The sequence below is a fragment of the Protobothrops mucrosquamatus genome, unplaced genomic scaffold (genome assembly GCF_001527695.2).
Source record: "Protobothrops mucrosquamatus isolate PMUCROS unplaced genomic scaffold, P.Mucros_1.0 scaffold239, whole genome shotgun sequence".
Taxonomy (NCBI): domain Eukaryota; kingdom Metazoa; phylum Chordata; class Lepidosauria; order Squamata; family Viperidae; genus Protobothrops; species Protobothrops mucrosquamatus.
In genome coordinates this window covers 292,894-313,301 of record NW_015386589.1, presented here as the reverse complement: position 1 = coordinate 313,301, position 20,408 = coordinate 292,894, and the positions used below count along the sequence as shown (strand labels likewise).

Genomic DNA, 20,408 nt, shown 5'->3' with positions numbered 1-20,408 from the left:
GATAAAGAAAGAGAAATCAGTTAAATTTTAAAAATGATTTTTAAAAAAATTCTAATTGTGAGTGATATAGAGAAAATAATTTTATGGGATATACAATAAAATTATTAGACAAATATTAACCAGTACTCTACAATGCAGACACAAGGAAACAAAAACTGCTCTTCATTTAAAATAGTAAAATAATTGAAAATAATTGAAAAATATTTATAATCCTTTCTTCCTCAGTTGCCTGTTGTTCAACTCTGGTCTCAAAACAATAATGTAGCATTTGGGGAAAAAGATGCATATCAACAGCCCAGCACTTGAGGCTAAAATTGAGAAGATCTCCACAGCCACCGTATATTTCCCCTTGGTGCTCAGGTAGGTTGGAACAAAGGATATCCAAACACTACAGAAAACCAACATACTGAAAGTGATGAACTTGGCTTCATTGAAACTATCAGGTAATTTCCTGGCAAAGAAAGCAACTATGAAACTGATTGTGGCCAGGAAGCCCATAAAACACCTTGCGGAATAAAATAAAATCAAGGACCCTTCCTTACACTGCAGGACAATTTTTCCAGGCTCTGAGTGCAGGTCAGCATCTTGAAGAGGAGGAGAGATGGACAGCCATATAGTTGAAATCCCAACCTGAATTAAGAAGCCTGATAAAACAAAAGCATAGCCCAGTCTTTTCCCCACCCATTGGCTCATCCTGCTTCCTGGCTTAGTTGCCATGAAAGCCAGGACCACAGTCAGAGTTTTGGCCAGCACACAGGAAATAGCCATAGAGAAGATGATACTGAAACTGGTTTGACGGAGAACACATACCACTTTATTGGGCTGACCGATGAATAGTAATATACAAAGAAAGCAGAGCAGAAGGGTGATGAGGAGAATATAGGTGAGATCCCGGTTGCTGGCTTTGACGATGGGAGTGTTGTGATGCATCAAAAATGTCATTAGTACCAGAACTGTGGTTGTGGAACAGAAAAGGGCAAAACAGGCTAAAGTGATTCCCAAAGGTTCTTTATATGACAAAAAACTGATATCTTTGGGAATACATGAATCCTGCTTTTTGTTGGGATAATTTTCATCTGTACAGCTGTAACAATCATTCAAATCTGAAATGGAAAAGATATGGTCTGAGTCTCAAATGTATGCTTAAAACCTAGGAAGAGCATAATTTCTTATATACTGTAGCTAAGTATTACATTTCCAATTAATCCAAACTCAACAATAACAAAAACTTTATATGAACTATCTTTCAATCATAACTAAAACACAGATAGCAATACAATTCAATACACTTGTGCAGATGATTTGAAACAAATACCATTTCTCCAAAAATAAGACCTGGTCTTATATTTTTTTTGCTTCCAAAAGAGACACCAGGCCTTATTTTGGGAAGATGTCTTACCCCTTACCTTAGGACTGCCACAGCCAGGCCTCCCATGCTCCAACACCTGTCACGCCACTGCCCGAGTATTGCCATATCCAATCACACTCCCAATGCCACTAGCAACAGGAAGCCGCATGGCTCGTTGTGCCAATTGCACCACTCCCACCAGTCACAGCAGGAGGCCGCATGGCACATCATGCCAATCATGCCAGTGCCATTGTTCATGGCAGGAGACTGTGATGCTCATAGCGCCGATCCGTCGGTGCCACCATTCATGGCTGGAAGCTATGAGATTTGTCACAATCACAGCACTGCTGCCACTCATGGCAGGAGGCCCTGTGTGCATTGTGCTGATTATGCCAGTGCTGCCACTTGCAGCAGGATGCCACAAAGCTCATCATGCCAATCGTGCGTGTTTGCGTGAGCCTTGTGGCCTTCAGATGCAAGCAGCAGCAGCTGTACGATGAGCCCTATGACCTTCTGCTGTGACTGACGGCAGCGGCACACTGTACCACATGGCATGTGGCTGCAAGCAGCCACAGAAGAACTCAGGCAGCAGTGCGACAGGTGTTGGGGTGTGGGAAACCTGGCTGCAGCAGTCCTAAGGTAAGCGGGTGCAGGGTGCATAGGGCAGCTCCACCCCCTCCCCCACCCTAGCTTGATTTTTATGCATGTGCCTCACCCCAAAAATAGGGCTTATTTTTGCGGTAAGGTTTATATTGGGCACACGTGTAATCAAGCTAGGGCTTATTTTCAAGATAGGTCTTATTTTGGGGAAAACACAGTACTTGTTTTATTTCAATATTTATCAGAAAAAAATATATGCAGAATATATGCATCCTTAAAACTGCAGGGTCTACTTCAAAATACTAAATGTAACTGTGAGTTCTAGTTCTGCCTTAGGCATATTGGCCAGCGGGTGACTGTTGGCCAGTCACTATCTTTCAGTCCAACCCCCCTCACAGAGTTGTGGAGAAAATAAGAGGAGAAAAGAATGTTATGTATGTTCACCACTTTGAATTATTTAAAAGGTAATAAGAGTGGGATAATAATCTAATAAATAAGTAAATAAATTAAATTTTAAAATGAGGCTCTGCCAGATGTAAAAGCTGAATTCAGACTATGAATGGATATTTGTGATCACAGTGCTAGCATCTATTTGTTAAAGTAATAAGCAAGAAATCTCAAAATATATTTATTTTTCTTTCTTGATTATATAAAGTTTGCTTTTACATTGTAAATGTTAGATCCCCCCAAAAAAAAACCCCCAAGAAAAACGTACAGAGCTTTTTCTAAACAATTTCTTTATTATTCCTGGCTCATAAATAAAAATCTTGCCAGATTAAAGCAAACTACTTGCACCATTAATTCAAGGAATCTATTCCTAAAGATGAAAAGAGGGAGTGTGAAATCAAATTAATATTAAAAATAAAAATAATAAAGCTGAGAGTGTGTTAACAGCCAAGGACAACCCAGAAGAATCTGAGCTAGTCACTGTTTGTATATTACTAGCATTAAAAATACAAATTGTTGGTGTCTGTATCCATAAAATAAAGGGATAGCTGCTATTTCAGAGATCTATAGGAAATATAATGAAGCAATAAAATGTAACACTGAAAACAAAACTATGTATGGTCGACACTGTGGTCATCATTGTAACAGTTGCAATATTTTGATTGTGAAACCTGCATATTCAGAAATGCTGAACAAAGAAAATTAATACTGGAAAAAATTGTTGGGAAAACTTTGAATCACAAGAAGAATTTTCCATTCACTACTAGATGAAATAAAACCAGACTGCTCACTGGAAGCAATAACAGCAAAATCATTATAAAATATTTTCAACATATAATGTGAATGCAAGAACCACTGAAGAAGAATCCGATGCATGGAAAAATGGAAAGCAATCAAAAAAGTGAAAAAAGAAAGATGCATTTATATACAACCATGATTAACACAATTATCAGTTTTCAAAAATTCAAGAGAATTAGTTATCAACATACAATCCTTGCAAAATATAATGTTAAGTCATGAAGAATTGGAATTAACTAAGCAAATTTCCATTATCAAAGCTGACATCAGCCAGGGCATAGAAAAACTCAAAGAAACAGTGCAAGATCGGAAGATGTGGAGAGACCTGCCAAGAGTCGGACATGACAAAATGGATCATCATCATCAACATCAAGAAGTTTTCGTACCCTAGATTTTTTAGCATCCCTTCAGAAGCCAGACACCATTCCTAAATACACAGAGTATTAAGAGGAAGATTTACTATTGCAAATCCCAACAGCAAGACAGCAGGAAATAGCTATTAGGGGAGATAGATATGTTACAAATCCCATCTTTTAAGGAGGGCCATCTACTGGGATCAAGAAAAAAGGCCAATCTCCATGGTAAATCCTTCCCTGTGCAACATCATCCTTATGGAAATAAGTTTGGTCCCCACTTACATACTCTTTATAAGGCAGAGAGCTTTGGGCAGAGGGCTTTGGGACCCATGGTTTGGCAGAGGCAGTGGTGGAATTCAGATATGTGAACAACCAGTACTCTGTGAGGATGCTGCTTCTGGAAGTTCATTCTGGGCCTGGGCAACAAAAAATTAGCTGGGTAAGGTGAATTTCCAAGTTGAGCAATCCAAAGTCAATCTGAAGATTAATGATGCCAAATCAAGGGAGAGATGAGGTCAGTGGTGGGATTCAAATATGTGAACAGCTGGTTCTCTGTGTGGATGTCGCTTCCGGAAGTCCATTCTGGGCCTGGGCAACAAAAAATTAGCTACCAGTTCTGCCAAAGTGATGCGAACCGGCTGAATCCCACCACTGGATGAGGTCATGGTTAGTCTACAAACCAGGGTTATAAATATCTAGATTCTAAGTTTCATGATATACAAGCCAGATGCTGGAGTTGTTTCTAGAAGGAGACCAATATTTCTGTGTCTTCTGAATATGCACAACTGTGATCAAACCTTGCCTGGTGAGTTAACATCTTGGTACTTGCTCACAGAGATCCAGGAGGAATTGCTGGGGGGGGGGGCAAGTGAGTATCTGTAGCAGCAGCCTGCATTGCAAGTAAATCAGACTCCAAAGACATGACAGCAAGTGAACATTATTAGACTATCCTTACCTTCTTTCTCAGAAATCTTCCCTTCTGGACATTGGATGCAAGAGTAGCAACAAAATGGCTTCCCCTCTATCATTTGCCTCCAAGAACCTGCACAACATCTTGGTGTACACAGAGAAAGCGGAATTGTCTAATTCATAAACCCAAAGCAAAGGAAGAAAGACATGAATAATTATGCAGCAGGGCATTTATGAACTCTATGTTCTTGGTAACATGACTACCATGAATCTATGCTTTTCCAGTACACCATCATGCTTAGATGGGACAATAATAACAAGTTTTTGTTTTTCAAATATTGAATTTCCTAATCAGTTTAATTAACAATCCTTTCAAAACTGAAAAGAGGAAGATATATTATTGCAAAATACAGTATATAAAGCTGAAAAATATTTTTGATGCTTTTGAGAAGTTTGAGATATTTTTTATTTGATATCTTTAAGATTTTAAATTTTGCAAAGATGATAAGCCAAATTTTAAACATGGCGTTTTTATCATGGCTAATACTGATTTTCTTCCTCTAGTTAACAATCAGTTTAACATTTCCTATTCCAAATAGTTTATTGAATTGCTATCCAATAGAGATAGTGCAGGGTTCAGATGAGCCCTACCTGTTCTCATCATTTTTATTGATAGGACTGAAATTCGGTGCTCACATGCAGATTGCCTGCAACTGCAACCAACCTGATTAAACCATTCATTCCATTTTATGGCATCCTCATTAATGGTGAATGACTGATCTGCAGGGGAGTGTGAATCAATCCTTCCAATTTTTAACTTGGTCTGGTTTTCAGAAAAAATAAGATTAATGATATCAAATCCAGCAATCATCTTCCCTTCCTGATCAAACAATATACTGTCTCCAATACTGTTATTAAATGCAACATATCTCAAAAAATGATGCAGCTGAATGAAAAAGAAAGGACAAATATTGCAGACAAAATTATGTATTATGCAGTTGTCAAAAGAAACTATTTCAATATTGCATCTCTATCATGCAAGTATATAAGAAGGGGAAACATCTGCCTCAGCATTTCCCCTGCACTTGTTAATTAATTAATTCTTAATAACCAAGGATGGAACCATTCATTTTTTAAAAAAAAAATTATAAGAACAGCCTGCACTAAAACCTGCAGTGTTGCTTAGATTGGGTTCTAATAAATCATGACAAAATGACACGGTTAGATTTGGACTGGGATAATCTTAATAAGCTTCTACACATGGTAGAGAGGAAGCTATACAAATTAGGTAAATTGGAATCCATCTACACAGTGGATTTGAAAATAAAGACATTGCATTACTATGGCTAGAGATTTAGGACTTAAGAGTGTAAGGTGCATGATACCTGCCAAAATGGCTGATTGTGAATCCATAGCCCACCATCCATCATTGTTCTGTGTTTGAGCCAAGAGGTAGACATGGCATGTAAAGCATGAGCTATGGCAAAGGCAGCATTGTAGATACTGTAGCTGTAGCCAGACATGGATATTTCGAAAAGGGGGGCAGAGAGTTTATTTATTTTCTCCTGGCCAGTGCAAATGTTCTCCTCTTTGTCATTGGTAAGCGTACCTGGAAATTGACAGTTGAAGACCTGCTCCCAAAAGCCTTTGAAAAAACCATCTCCTTTCGTAGTGAAAGGATTTCGACTCTCAATAAATTGATGGAATTCAGACACATCATTGGAATGAAATGCAAAGCCCAAAGCTCCATGGAAAATTCCTAAATCCCAATACCTTTGAAATCCAAAGGAAGCAATCTCCATTTGGGCTGTGAAGATCCATAACTTTCCTAGGGGTTTCCGATGCTTACTGTCTACATCTTCATCTGACTGATAAGAGAGAAATCTAAAAAATCCAAAGGAATTAGATTCACCAAAAGCAATTATCACTGTAGCCTTAGTAGCTGTCAATGTATGATAAGTCTTCCTCCCTTTATCCAGTAATTCAAAGATATTAGTAATAAAAGTTATGCCAGGGATTTTTTCTATGAATGCAATACAGACACCCTTCTGAGAAAACATGGGTATCACTGTTTGTAGAAGTCTTTCTCCACCATCGGTCTCCATAACCACCATTCCAATCCATATCCATCTGAAATGCAGAAGCAGAGACAAAATCCCTTCATATTGAAGATCTTCCTTTGGAACCATTTGGTAGAAGGGAAGGCCAAGAGATTTGCCCTTCATCACTGGAGTGGGACTATAGGTCAGCTAAAGAGATCCATGAAGAAGAAGAAAATAATTATAGCAGTTATTATCATGTGCCCAGTATGTGTTAAATTCAATCATTAGTATTTTCCATCTGCTAATAATAATATATCATTCTAAATTATATTTGTTCTTTCAATCTGTAGCTTATATATAGATATCATATGTATACATAATAAATATATCATAATAATTAAATAACATTTGAAATTAAACAAAATCTAATTTAAAACCATTTAAAAAAGAGATTAACAGATATTAAACAAAAAAACTACATTTTTTTAATCACAGAGTTTCTGTGGGCTTCAGCTTTTGTCTTCTGTTATTTTGAATGTGTTGTAGAACACTTTATTTTACTTGCTATATTTTGGGATATTGCTGTATGTATATCAAAAATTTCAGACCAATACTCTTCGTTTATTGGATTTATAAATTATATAAATTATTACATTAAATCTATTTAACTTTATTGCATAATTATATAGAATATTGTTACTGTTTTATCTTGTTGATCTAATAATTTTGAAAAAAGGAGCAATCTTTGGCTAATTTTGAACTTCAGTTGAGCTCATTAAAAAAAAAAACAATTAATCATAGCATTTGACTTTCTTATGTTAATGATGGTTATTACTCCATTTCTTCTACTATTTGCTTGTTCATAGCAGGTCTGTATGACCCAATTTCACCCATCTGAGTTCACTTATCACCAGAATGTAAATAGTCACACTTGACCAGACATGTCAAACTCGCGATGTCATGTGACATCATGCAACATATTGGCAATGGAGTAGGTGTGGCTTCTGGATGATGCGTCCGGCCCACGGGCCGACAGTTTGACACCCCTGCTCTTGACCTTTCTATTACAACAGTATCAAGATTTACTTGGTTCTGACATGCAACCTGCTAACACAAATTCTGTCTGTCTGCCTGCCTGTTTTCCTGCCTACCTACCTACCTATCTGCCTACCTACCTATGGTATCTGACTCTGTTTGTTATGGCACTGCTGGACTTAACTTCTTGGAGGAGGATGAAACATCACCAGGGGCATCAAGGAATGATAGTCTTGCAAGAGGTGATTCGAGCATTATTGAAGCCAATAAATCCATTCTGACTGAGGTAGATCCAGCAAGTCCCCAGGACTCCCTGCCTGCACTCATTTATTGCCTGTGAGATTCTAAGGTATTCTGTATAGTCCTACTAGAAGCATTGGTACAGAGAATTATTTATCATCTCCTTACAGATGGACTTTCTTTTGGAAATAATCCAGTGTTATTTCAACTTGCTATATTGCAAATAACTTTGGACCTAGGGGAATGATAATGTTTATGTTTAAAAGAGATAAACAGGGATTTATTCTAACACCTTGCTTTTCAATATTTCAATTATATTTCAAGAATTTCAATGAAGATGGCAAACAGGAGCAGACACATCCTGCATAACTCTTGAGGCCTGTTGGAGATTACTTGTTTGCCTCCAACCAAGGAATCTTGCTGATAAATTGTTAAGCACAGGAAAGATACTGAAGTATTTTCCATCTTCCTCCCCTCGCTTAAATCTATAAGCTGAAGGATCTTCTATCCTCCCTGCCACTTAATGTCCAGTAAGACACCAAAGGACCTGCCATCTTCTGCTCATACCTGAAGGCTGCCACATACCTCTTATTTTCTCTCCAAGCAGCCTGCTAATGTTTCTAAAGAAGGAAAGGGAGGGGGAGGGGGGAAGGGGAGGAGAGGAGGGGGAGGGGGAGGAAAGGAGAAGGAGGAGGAGGGAAAGTGAAAGAGAGGTAGAAGAAAAAGGAGGAGAATTAAAGAACAACAGCAGGATGTGTGTCTCTCTATAACATTTCCTTACACAGTGGCCAATAAAGTAAGAGAAGGAGGGGGACAAGAAAAACGATTAAGAGCAAGCAAAGAAAAATGGCTCTGTTAGATCTAAATCCTTCTGTGAGATGAATGATTACCTTTTTGTGAATAATTTCCTTTCATTTGCTTCTTTATTTCTGCTTTTTTTCTAATACTCTGCTCCATTAATGTCCCTATTGATGTCCCTTTCAGCCCTATGATTCAATGTTCTATGTTCTAATATCTATGTGAATTCAATGGTCACAACCTTCCCCCAGAAACTTAATAACAGACATTTGGTCATACCAATAGAGGAGAATATTTGTAGTTTAAGACGAACATCAGGGCAACAATCAAGAAGCAAACAATATACCATTTAAGGAACTGCAAAACAAGCTAAGAGTAAACAGTCCAACCAAAGAACCCCCAAGATCACTCCCACCAACACTGACAGCACAAGACACTAGAATATAAATTGAGGGCCAACCTCACTCCTTGCAAGCACTGATGATTTACCTAGTTTGGGTAGTAAAACATCTGCAAGAAAACAACCAAGAGAGCACTAAGGATCCCTCATTTGGCCATGCTTCTTTTTGCTAATTACACAGTCATACTTTATCTAAGACAAGGTGGCCCTAAGGTCAATGAACCTTAGCAGATTACTGTACAAAAGAATGACTTAAACTAATATATTCTAAAATTCTGGTTTTCTCAAGGGGACTGATGTGCCACAAACAAGAATGGTGTCAATAATTATATTATAGAACAGGTCAAATCCTTTAAATATCTTGCCACAGTATGGCAAATCTAGCACGAACAAATTAAATTAATATTTAATAAGGCTGACAAGTACTTTAGAAGTCATACTGGTCTTCTTTCATACCAAAAGAGACAAAAGCTCTTTAAAGCTAAATCCATCTGCCTGTTAGATCGCTGCCAATTACATGCATATAATATCATAAAGTCTTTAGATGTCATATACTACAGGTTCCTAAGAGCATATTCAAAGTGCCCTGCTTATCTCAAATCCAGTATATCATTTAAAAATTGGTATAAGCCCTCTGGAATTCAAGATTCACAAATAACAGCTTTATTTCTGGTGCCAACTCTAATTTTTGACTTATTAAATTTTTAAATCTTAATTATTTGAATTTAATGAGGACATTTTTTCACACATAAGACAAATGATCTCTCCTTTATGACTATATTTTAAAATAATGGAAATTCTCCCCCTCTCCCCCCATTTACCTTGAGTATCAACTAAATTGATTCAGAAATATTTAAACTACAAAGATGTATACAGCAAAATGAAGAAACTGTAAAAACATTGTTAACATTCATTGCCATACCTTACCTGGGGAATCTTGTAGATATTCAGGAGAATTGCCATATCAAGAGAAGTAGCAGAATCTAGACCACCAATCACTGCAAGGAGCTTATTCTGCATGTTACAGTTGTAATTTGGGAAAAATCTTTCTAGTGCATATGTAAGAATCATAGTGGAATAAAATGTCCATTTTGTGTCATAATAATTGTCATAAATATGGATTCCCAATGTTATATTGGGTAATATTTGAGGATTTTCATTTATCTCTTTTGCTGCAAAAGCCAATGCCAGGATGTGCTGGTAATTCATTGAAAATATTCTAGAATGAGTATTGCAATGTGTATTAATTAGATAATAGTTTATAATTCTGAAATTTTATCCATATTTTTTTCTTTTCCTATTGTACTCATTCCTATTTAATATAGACATGCCTCTCTAAGAGATATATTTCTCATACTGTAGAATAGCATACATCAAATTCTTATTATTTTATTATATGTAATAATTAATATCTGTAAAAGGTACCTTTCAAAAATAAATGATGGAGAAAAAATGAAATAAAATCAAGCAGAATGAACCCCTTTTGATTGCAAAACTGAAGAGGGTTTAATATTTGGGTGTTGAATACTTGGTTTGTGAACTTATCAGTACTGCATTATAAATCTGAATAAACAAATGTGTCCTGCTACACCTGTAGGGAAGTAAGAAATTTGTCTCAAGAAAAGGGATTAAGAAATTGAATAGGACAAGTAAATGCCCAAGGCAAAGGGAAAAGAATCGTAATGAAAGATATTATGTTCCAAAAATTAGGAGGAGAAATCAAAACTGTGACCTACCCTTGCCAATCCCCTCTGTGTTGAAAAATATTGTATAAATGTTTCAAAACATACAATAGCAGAGGCTTTGGAGCAAATTGTGTTGAACATATATTTCCTCCATAAAACTTTAAAAAAAACAAACAACTAAACCATTTCCTTCTGCACAGGTGAAAATGTAGCAATCAAATTTATGTGTAAATCTAAAAACCACAGCTTTCTACATATCCAAAGTTCCTTTAATTATACTAATAATTATAGGAATGCCTTATAGGAAGATTCCTATAAGGCAGTTTGACAGCCCTCTAAAGATAAAGAAGACAACAAAGAAAAATGAATTCCTTACATAAGTTCCTCAGCCATAGCTGGTGGGGGTTCCTTTATGAAATCTTTGGCATATGAGAGGAAGATTCCATGAGATGTGATGCCACCAATGATGAGGTCTCCAGAATGACGATAGCTGTGAAGTGGGTGTTCTGGATACCATACATTACATTTCACTGTGAGAGCTTCATATGCTATGTATGGAAGCAGAATTAACAAGCGTACTGCTCCTACCAATATCCTGAATTCAGTTAAAATCTCCTCTCTGCTGGTTCTTCTCTCTATCCATAAAGAGGTCATTAGAGTCTCCATTAATTTATATAAGTAGAATGATTTATATTTATTATTATTATTCCCAGATTAAATGAATAAAGTCTTCTGACCAATCTAAATCTCCTAATATTGAATAAAGGGGTTCCTATTTATGGATTTATATTTCTTATTTCTAGACCACCCATCTCTCTCAAACACATATCCCTATCCCTACCTCAAATGCCAAAACTTATATTTATTCAATATTAGACTGACTGTTTTTGAGGGTTGGTATTCGCAATTTTACATCAGCTAATTTAATTATAGATATTATGCTAATTGAATGAGTGGGAGTTGTTTCTTATTCAGAAGTGGAGTACCATGTGGAATATCTATCTATCTATCTATCTATCTATCTATCTATCTATCTATCTATCTATCTATCTATCTATCTATCTATCTATTTGTCAAGACTGAAGGACATTTCTTCTGGTTTTCTTCAATAAGAAATACATTTGATGTTATATATGTTGACAGCAGAAATGGAAGACTACATCAATTCCTACAATGGAGGAATGGTTTCAAAAACTGATGGAGCTAGCAGAGATGATAATGATGATGATAATGATGATGATGATGATAATAGTGATGATGATGATGGTGATGATGATGATGATGATGATGATGATGATAATAATAATAATAATAATAATAATAATAATAATAATAATAATAAGAAGAAGAAGAAGAAGAAGAAGAAGAAGAAGTAGTTGGGAGGGACCTTGGAGGTCATCTAGTCCAACCCCCTGCTCAGGCAGGAAACCCTATACCAGACATGTCAAACACAAGCCCGCAGGCCATATGCAGCCGCCAAGGGCCCAAATTTGGCCCTTGGAGCTGTTCTTGAAATGGCAAGGGACTGGCTCCCGCTGCCCCAACCCTGGCCCACCTCAACCTGGTTGGGCACCCTCCCGGCACACGTACATGAAATAGTGAGTGCTCGGAGGCTGGTGGTGCTCAGGAGCAGCTGCAGTTCATTTGCCTCACCCTGCCACACCCCTCCCCTCCCGGCCTCGCCCGTCACGCCGGCCATGCCCCGCTTTACTGGGCCTCTCCTTGTCCGGCTCCACTTTGCTGTGCCAGGCACCAAAGCGCTGCTGAAAACCGTGGAGTCTGTGTGCGCGCCTGCCTTGCCTGCATCAGCCATGCTCTCCACGGCACAATACAGTTGATCTGAGGCATAGAGAGCATGGCTGGTGAGTTTGTAGCAGGCGCACACACAGACTCCACTCTTTTTGGTGGCCCTTCTTGCTGCTGGGGCTGCTCCTCACCTTCCTCCACACTAGTACCTTCATGCCTTGCTCGCCGGCCTGATTCACAGCCTGCAAGATTTCCCTTTCATTGGGATCACCCCGCCCCCAAGTGGGAAAGCCACAGCCAGTGGCAACGCTGTCAGTCTCTCCCCCTCCCCTCGCCCCTTCCTGAGCATGGAGGAGACAGAATGGGACTTTTAGCCCATGGGGCGTCTGCCTGCCAGCGTGTGATAGGAGATCACAGGGGCTGTCGGGGGGACACGGCAGGTGAACAACAGTGGCGTGTGGTTTCTGGCATGGGGGGGTTGGAAGCAAAACTGCCCTTTCGGCAGGCATAGAGTCAATCCCGGCGTCGGGGCAATGGAGGGGAGGGTGGACTAAAAGGGAAGCCACTGCTCCGTATTTTTTTTAAGCTGCCAGAGGCTCCAATTTTGACCCCTTCCCCTATCATTTCCTCCTGTTCCATGGCTCTCAGCTCACCTCTCCCAGAACCTGCACACATGTTTGTGTGAGTGTGTATGTGTGGGTGGGTGTGCATGCGGGGGGGGGAGTTCTCACCTGCAGCCCCACACTGTGACATTGGGGAGAAAAAGAATGGATGGGATAAGAGAAAATGTGATGGGGGCTTCTTGCAGCCTTTCGCAGGGCTGGGGTTGGGAGCTGAGGGGGACAGGGCGCAATACTATCAGCAGCATGTTGAGAAAAAGAAACAAGTACTCCAAAAATAGCTTTCATTAGTTTGCAGCCTGCTCTTGCAGAAGGTCTCTGTTGAAGGTGTGGGGCTGGAAGGGGTGAGAAAGACACACACACCTTTGCGCGCGCTCACACACACACAGTGCGGGTCCACGCAGAGGCAATGACAGCTTGCTATCTCTTAAATCATTGACCCATGCCTTTAAAATCAACTGCTAGGGAGAAATTAAAACAGGAGTTTTTTATTTGAATTATCCTTCTGAGTTTTCTAAATGTATTTGGGTAACTACTACATGACACAGAACTTGCAGATACTTATTTTTTAAAAAAACAAATTTTATTAGGTTTTTTAATTATTGAAACAAAGTACTCAAGACATCCAAAAACAAAACATATATAGATAGTTCAATCAATACATCAAATATTCCCTCTCTTTGTCCCTCAAGTAGCATAGTATATTTAAAATAATCCAGTTCTAGCTTAAATTTATTCAACCTAGACCTGTTTTAAAGCTTTATAAATTTACGGTACTGTAATCAAATTAACTTTAAATAAAAAGATTATCAATTCAGGTATCCCTTCCAAATATATTCTAGTTCCTTAATTTTATCATAAATCTTATTTATTTCTTCTTCCACTAATATCCCCTATTTACAATAAACTATCAATCTATCCTATACATATCTAATCAGTTAATCAATGTTATTGTTTAAAGTAACACAGTAATATTAAGCTTTAAATCATTTCAGTTCATCAAACAAATTTCAAATTTCATTCAATTAATTATCATACCTTATTACATCTATATTATCATATAAAGGCATCATCCACTAATTTAAAACATTCAATTATTAAAACAATCCAAATCTTAAAAACCACCATTTTTTCCATTCCAATACATAATAATTTTCATCAAAATAAATCTATTATTCCACCCATTACATTCTTAATCTATTTTAAAATATTTATTCTAATAGTCACCCCCCTATTTTTTTTTCTTATTTCTAAGTCTGAGTCTTAATCCTTGAAACAATCCATAAATCAACAGTGCCTTTTAATCCATTACACATCATTTTAAATTTCTCTTTTCAGTCTTATTCTGGCCTTCCTTCTATGCCAAGCAGGTTTACATATCCAAGCTTCCCTTTCCACCAATAAATCTCTCTTTATTGCTTGCAGTGTCCTTTGAAACGATAGGAATCCCATTCTCTGTATTAGGCCTCTGTTTCTCTCATCCTTAGAGCTTCCTTACTTTAAAGTCTCAAGTCTTAATCTTTGGTTCTTCTGATCCTGAAAACTATAAATGACATGTTTATAAGGTGAAATCTCTTTTATCTCAGTTGTTTCTTTTTCTAGTAAGTTTTGATTTGTAGAATGGTCAGATATGGTCTGGAAATCAGTTTGAAGGTTTGAAGTGGAACTTCTGGTTCTTAACTCTGTAGTAAACTCTTTTATTGTAGCACATATTTCTGCAGTGGCTTCATAAATCTTTTCCAATATAAGTTTGCAGTTTAATTGTAACTGAACTTTATCCATATTGATAGTAATTAAAGAGAGTCTCTTTTTTCCTTTTTTTGTCCTTTTTTTGTGGAGGCTGTATTTAATAAAAGTTGAGCAGTATCCACCCCCACAATTCCCACTGGTACCTTTTTTTTTTTTGCACACAGTGGCAGAGGCCTAAAGCAAAAAGGTTTTATAAAACCCAGCTGAAGGCCTAGGACTGGGGCAACAGCGCGGGTGCCCGCAGAGAGAGCCATAGGTTCGCCACCATGGATCTAGGTGATACCAACTTATATTTTGTGATCTATATTATAGCCTTTTCATTAATAATTAAATAAACACATTCACCACATGTATTGATCAAACAATTCACATAAAATCCATAGTAAAAGTCAGTTCCACCAAACCAAGAATTATTAGCAACCCATGGGGCTAATTATTAGCAACCCATGGGAAGCTGAATTGGAAGAAGATGAATGTGGCTTTAAATTGGAGAAAGTAACATCAATAACCCTACATAATGCTGATAATATTACTCTGAAAGCCAAAAATGCAAAAGATCTGTGAGCTCTAGAAATAAAAATCAAAGAGTACAGTGAAAAATTGGGAGTAAAATTTAAAAAGACCAAACTAATGATATAAAATTGACAGTGAAGATATCAAACTGGTAAATATCTTCGACTTTTTAGAATCAAACATTAACAATAAAGAAACATGAACTCAAGAAATATGTGTCAGACTAACACTTGATAGAACAGCCATGAAGGCCGTGGAAATGATATTCAAATGCCATATTGTATTTATACCTATAGGTTCAGAAATGTTTTTTATGACACTTTATGGAAGTGAAAGAATGGATTGTGAAGAAACAGGATAGAAAAAAATATTGATGCTTTTGAAATTTGGTGTTGGAGAAGACTTTTGAGAATGTCATGGACAGTCAAGAAAACAAACAAAAAGATCCTTGAACAAACCAACCTGGAGTTCTCATTTTGAGGTAAATTATAATTTCAAATTATTCTACTTTATACCCATTGCACAAAGATTCTAGCATTCTGGAGAAGGTTCTAATGCCAAGAAAGGTGGAAGGAAAGAGGATGACTTAGTTATCGTGACAATTGGAGAACTTGAAGGAGCAGTTTAGGGATAGATTGTAATGAAGAAAATCTATCTATGTTGTTTCTAAGAGCCAGCATTGATTTTCTGGCAGATGAATTATGTTATTATTGATTTGTGTTGTGAGTTTTTATGTTTTAAAACATAAAACATTTGCCCCTAATTACTTGTTTGAGAAGATCAGCTATATAAATAATATTAAATGAATAAATAACATAATCAGTCAATGGAGTCTGACTTTCACATCAATCTATATCAACCAAGATGACATTAATTCATAGTTTGTCACAACTATTTTATCTCTTTGATTCATAATTAAATTTAGATCTTCATTTCATTACACAAAATGTTCTGATAAAATGTGCTATCAATTAGCAATAGCAATAACACTTAGACTTATATACCACTTCAGTGTCTGTCTTACAGCACTCTCTGAGCAGTTTACAACATCAGCATATCACCTCTAAGACTCTGGATCCTCATTTTACTAACCTCAGAAAGATGGAAGACTGGGTCAACCTTGAGCCGGTCAGAATCAAACTCTTGGATATGGGAAGAGTTAGTCTGCAATACTGTACTCTAACCACTGCACCACCATGCACCAATAAATTTCAGGATTATTCTAATTAAATAGGGGTTCATTCAACAAGGGTATAAAGGAACAAAAATGTGGGACTTTACTTAATATTTAGGGATTATTTCTTTTTTTAAAAAGTCTGAAATATTTTTTAGAAATTATTTCCAATTCTGAAAACAGCCCACTATGTTTTCATTTATGTCTTTGATGTTTCTTATACAATAGTTGATAATAAAACACTCATTTCTTAAAATTTGATCTAGCAATAAATGCAGCCTGTTCAATTCAATATCAGTTTATGTGGCCATCTGAAATTTGGCCTGGGTAATACAGTATCTTCAACATAGTAAGTTCTGTGAAAGATGTAAGTCGGAGTCTGGATGCAGTGGTAAATTGAATTAGAGTTAAAAATGTGCCTGAAACCTGTCAAGACAGTAAAACTCTTAATATATATCTCTTTTATCTTGGAAATAAGGAGCTTATCTGCTTTAGAAAGGATGTGTAAGATTTACAACCATTTTGTCAGTCTAAGAGAAAAGGACTGCATTTTTAAGCTACACTTAATTTACCAGCACTAGCAGTTTTTGGATAGAAACAGTATGACCACAATCTACTAGTAGCTTCAAGACCAAATTATTGCATTGTGCTGTTTGGGGGGCTAACTTTGTGATTGGTATCTGTTCTGAAAACACTGAACTCTAAATCCTTGAAATACCATTCACAGTCCTGTATGACTTAAGACCTGAAAACCCAATTAAATATTTGCTAGATAGTATTTTCTGTCAGCTGGGCCTGGTTTAATTCCATTAACTTTTCCCATCAAAAATAAGTTTTTTTATAAATGTTCAGTGAGAGTTAAAAGACTACCCAATATATATTTGACAAGAACTTGAATCTCACCTGATTAAACCATCTGTGCCATGTTATGGCATCTTCATTAATGGCGAGAATTTGTTCTGAAACAGTCCCAGGATTCAACCACCCAACTTTTGCTCTGTAAAATGATTCATTTGAAGAAATTACCCAGTTCATCACATCAAATCCCACCACTAACTCCCCATTGTGGTCAAAAGAAACTTGATCACCAGCACTGTTGTTAAAAGATATAATTCTCAGATAATAATGGAGCTATAAGGGAAAATAAAATGAAAGAATTACAATTGTTTGCATTTGGAACAACTATATTGGATCTTATACACCGAGATACACAAATATTTGCTGTGGATGTGCAAAATGGAAACATTTTTAATTACTCTACTAAACTGAACAAAGTTTATTTTTTTAGATAATTTATAAAATTGTACTTAAGATATCCACAGAGCTCATTCAGAAATAGTGGATAGTATACTCCGTTTTGAAAGGGCATGGTGACTGAGCAGTTAAGATGCTGGGCTTATGGACCAGAAGATTGGCAGTTCAAGACCTAAGTCCTGCATGATGGAGTGAGCTTCTGTTACTTGCTGAAGCTCTGGCTAACCTAGCAGTTTGAAAATATGTAAATGCAAGTAGATAAATAGGTACCACTTCCATGGGAAAGTAATAGTGTTCTGTGCATTGTAGTCTTTAAATGTGTAAAGAAAAGGTAACATCTTCAAGCTGGAGTTAATTCTTAGTGATTTCATAGACATCCATTTAACTTTCATGGCAACAGTACAGAAGAAATCTGCATTGCCTTCTCCTTAAATGCCTTTTTCCATTTCTAGCCCACAATTTTCAAATTTCTTGATTTTTTTTTTCACCCAAGTACAAACAGGATCCACACTCAGTTGGCTTTTCAATATCAACCAAGGTAAGTTAGGTGTTGTCATCTGGATAGGTTCATAAATACATACTAATAATTAAACCTGAAATCACAAATGCCAAAACAAATCTCACCTCAATTTCAGAACATAGCACAATTACAGGGCAAAAAAAGAGAGAAAAGGAGCCTGGCCAAGAATCTTCTTAAGAATGAAAGAAATATTCAACAACACGAAGTCCCAAATTGAGAAGAGGAAAAAAAATGATCAAAGGAACATTTTAATCTGGTTTCCTTTGAACTAATACTCTTGAAATGTGTTTCACCTGAAACTCCCAGAAGCCAGATAGTCTTGTCATGCTGACTGGGAATTATGAGCATTATTACTAAATATTTCTGGAAGGCACTATGTTGAGGAAACTGGTTTAATTAATTACCTGCCATAATAACAGAATATGAGACTTTGGTCCTTTTCTATCCGCCATTATTTTGTGTTTAAGTCTATATGAGGTTACAGCATGTAATGCATGAGCCACAGCATAGACAGCATTATAGATGCTATAGCTGTGGCCAGTCATTTTCATCTCATACAAAGTCCCAGGAAGAGTCTTTATCTTCTCTCCAGTGCAAATATTATTCTGTGCCTCACCCCAGTTGTATTAGAAAGAGAACACTTGAAGGAATGTTCCCAAACATCCCTTATAAAACCTTCTGGGGACCCTAAAAAGGGTCAAAAGTTGTCCTGAAGAGGCGACAAAGAAGGAGAGGACCCTTGTCGATTGCAGAGAAGTGGCGGCCCTGAGGAAGCCCTCCAAACCGGCAGGGGAAAAACTGGCTACATTCATGTGGCCAGTCAGAAGTTGCTGACAACCGAAGACAAGTACTAACTAGCAATTTCTGAGCAACATGGATGGAACTGGGTAAGACTTTATCCTCTTTTTATGCCCTAACACTACTTTCCTGGGGGAAAAAATGCCCAAAGCAAAGAATCCTCCCTGATGAGAGAGGGAAGGGAAGTTATTGCCCTGCTTCCTCAGGAAAAGAAATGTGGCAAATTAATTGCTTTAGGAGAAAACAGAGGAAACTACAAGATCAATTTGGAACTAATACAGATCTATAGCTTTGAAATTTGGGTGCTAAAAGTACCTTTGAGACTTTTTTTAGAAAAAATATTTGAAAGTTTGCAAAATAAGCTTGGATTTGGAAAGCTGGAAGACGGTGTCAACGACATCTAGTGGAGAATTATGGCAGTACATTTTTTTAATTTTTATTTTATAATATTTTATTGATTTTCTCATTTTACAATTGAATGTTTAAAAAGCAACGTGATGGCTGGGTTGCTCAATAGTTCAATAGTATACGTAAGTCTTTAGTGTAAATCTCATATTACAACTTCAAATATTTCCTCTCTTTTTCCATTAATATCTGTTATCTCATATTGGACTAGTACAGTTCTTATTATTATCAACTAAATAAAAACATCTTTGTTACAATTATCAATAATTTTTAGCTTATACATATCTTAATTGTGTTTGCACTCAATCCTTGTATACATTCAATGTCCTGTTATTGCTTTTTTTCCCCAGGCTTTAATTTCCCATCAATATTCAAATTAACATTATTATTTATGATTTCCAAGTATTTTATATTTTAGCCTATACACAAACTTTAATTTCCCATCAATATTAAAAAAAACACCCACTATTATTTATGATTTCCAAATACTTTATGTTTAGGTGACCAAAAGTTTTCCTTATCTCAACTTCTCTCTTTTTCACTTTTCATACCAAAGTCTAATAGTCTATTACACATCTTACCTATTCAATTATAATGTTACTCTATTTTCTAAAGGTTATCTATTTTCTACTATATTCAACCATCTAATTAGTAATATAATATCCCCTCTAATAAATCAAAGCCATTATTTTCTTCAGCCTTTCTCTAGCTTTCTTTCTTTGCCAGCTAATCTTCCATGTCAGTGCCTTTGAATCATCAAATAGTTCTATATCAATCTGTCTGAACTCCCTATAATTACTCCCTTGACTCTGCTGGCAAAGAGGGGAAGAGAACCTGTGGCTCAGTGGCTAAATCACTGACTAGTATGTATAACTGCCCAGGTTCAAATCCCATAAAGGGTATGGCTAACTGATGAAGGCAAAAAAAGCCAGAAATGGTCCATCTTAGTCTCCCAATTTAATTCTTTACTC

The 20,408-nt window shown here is 36.7% G+C and overlaps 1 protein-coding gene across 1 annotated transcript; it reads right to left on the bottom strand.

The window, feature by feature from the left end:
- Positions 1 to 204: 204 nt before the first annotated feature.
- Positions 205 to 12,471, bottom strand: LOC114922447 (vomeronasal type-2 receptor 26-like). The gene is made up of 7 exons (XM_029283817.1): positions 12,249 to 12,471; positions 11,035 to 11,206; positions 9,901 to 10,192; positions 5,844 to 6,707; positions 5,183 to 5,404; positions 4,505 to 4,631; positions 205 to 1,103 (listed from the first exon to the last, which is right to left on the bottom strand). Exons 1-7 carry the CDS (start codon positions 12,469 to 12,471, stop codon positions 205 to 207), a joined length of 2,799 nt encoding a protein of 932 aa, XP_029139650.1.
- Between the last annotated feature and the right edge of the window lie 7,937 nt (positions 12,472 to 20,408).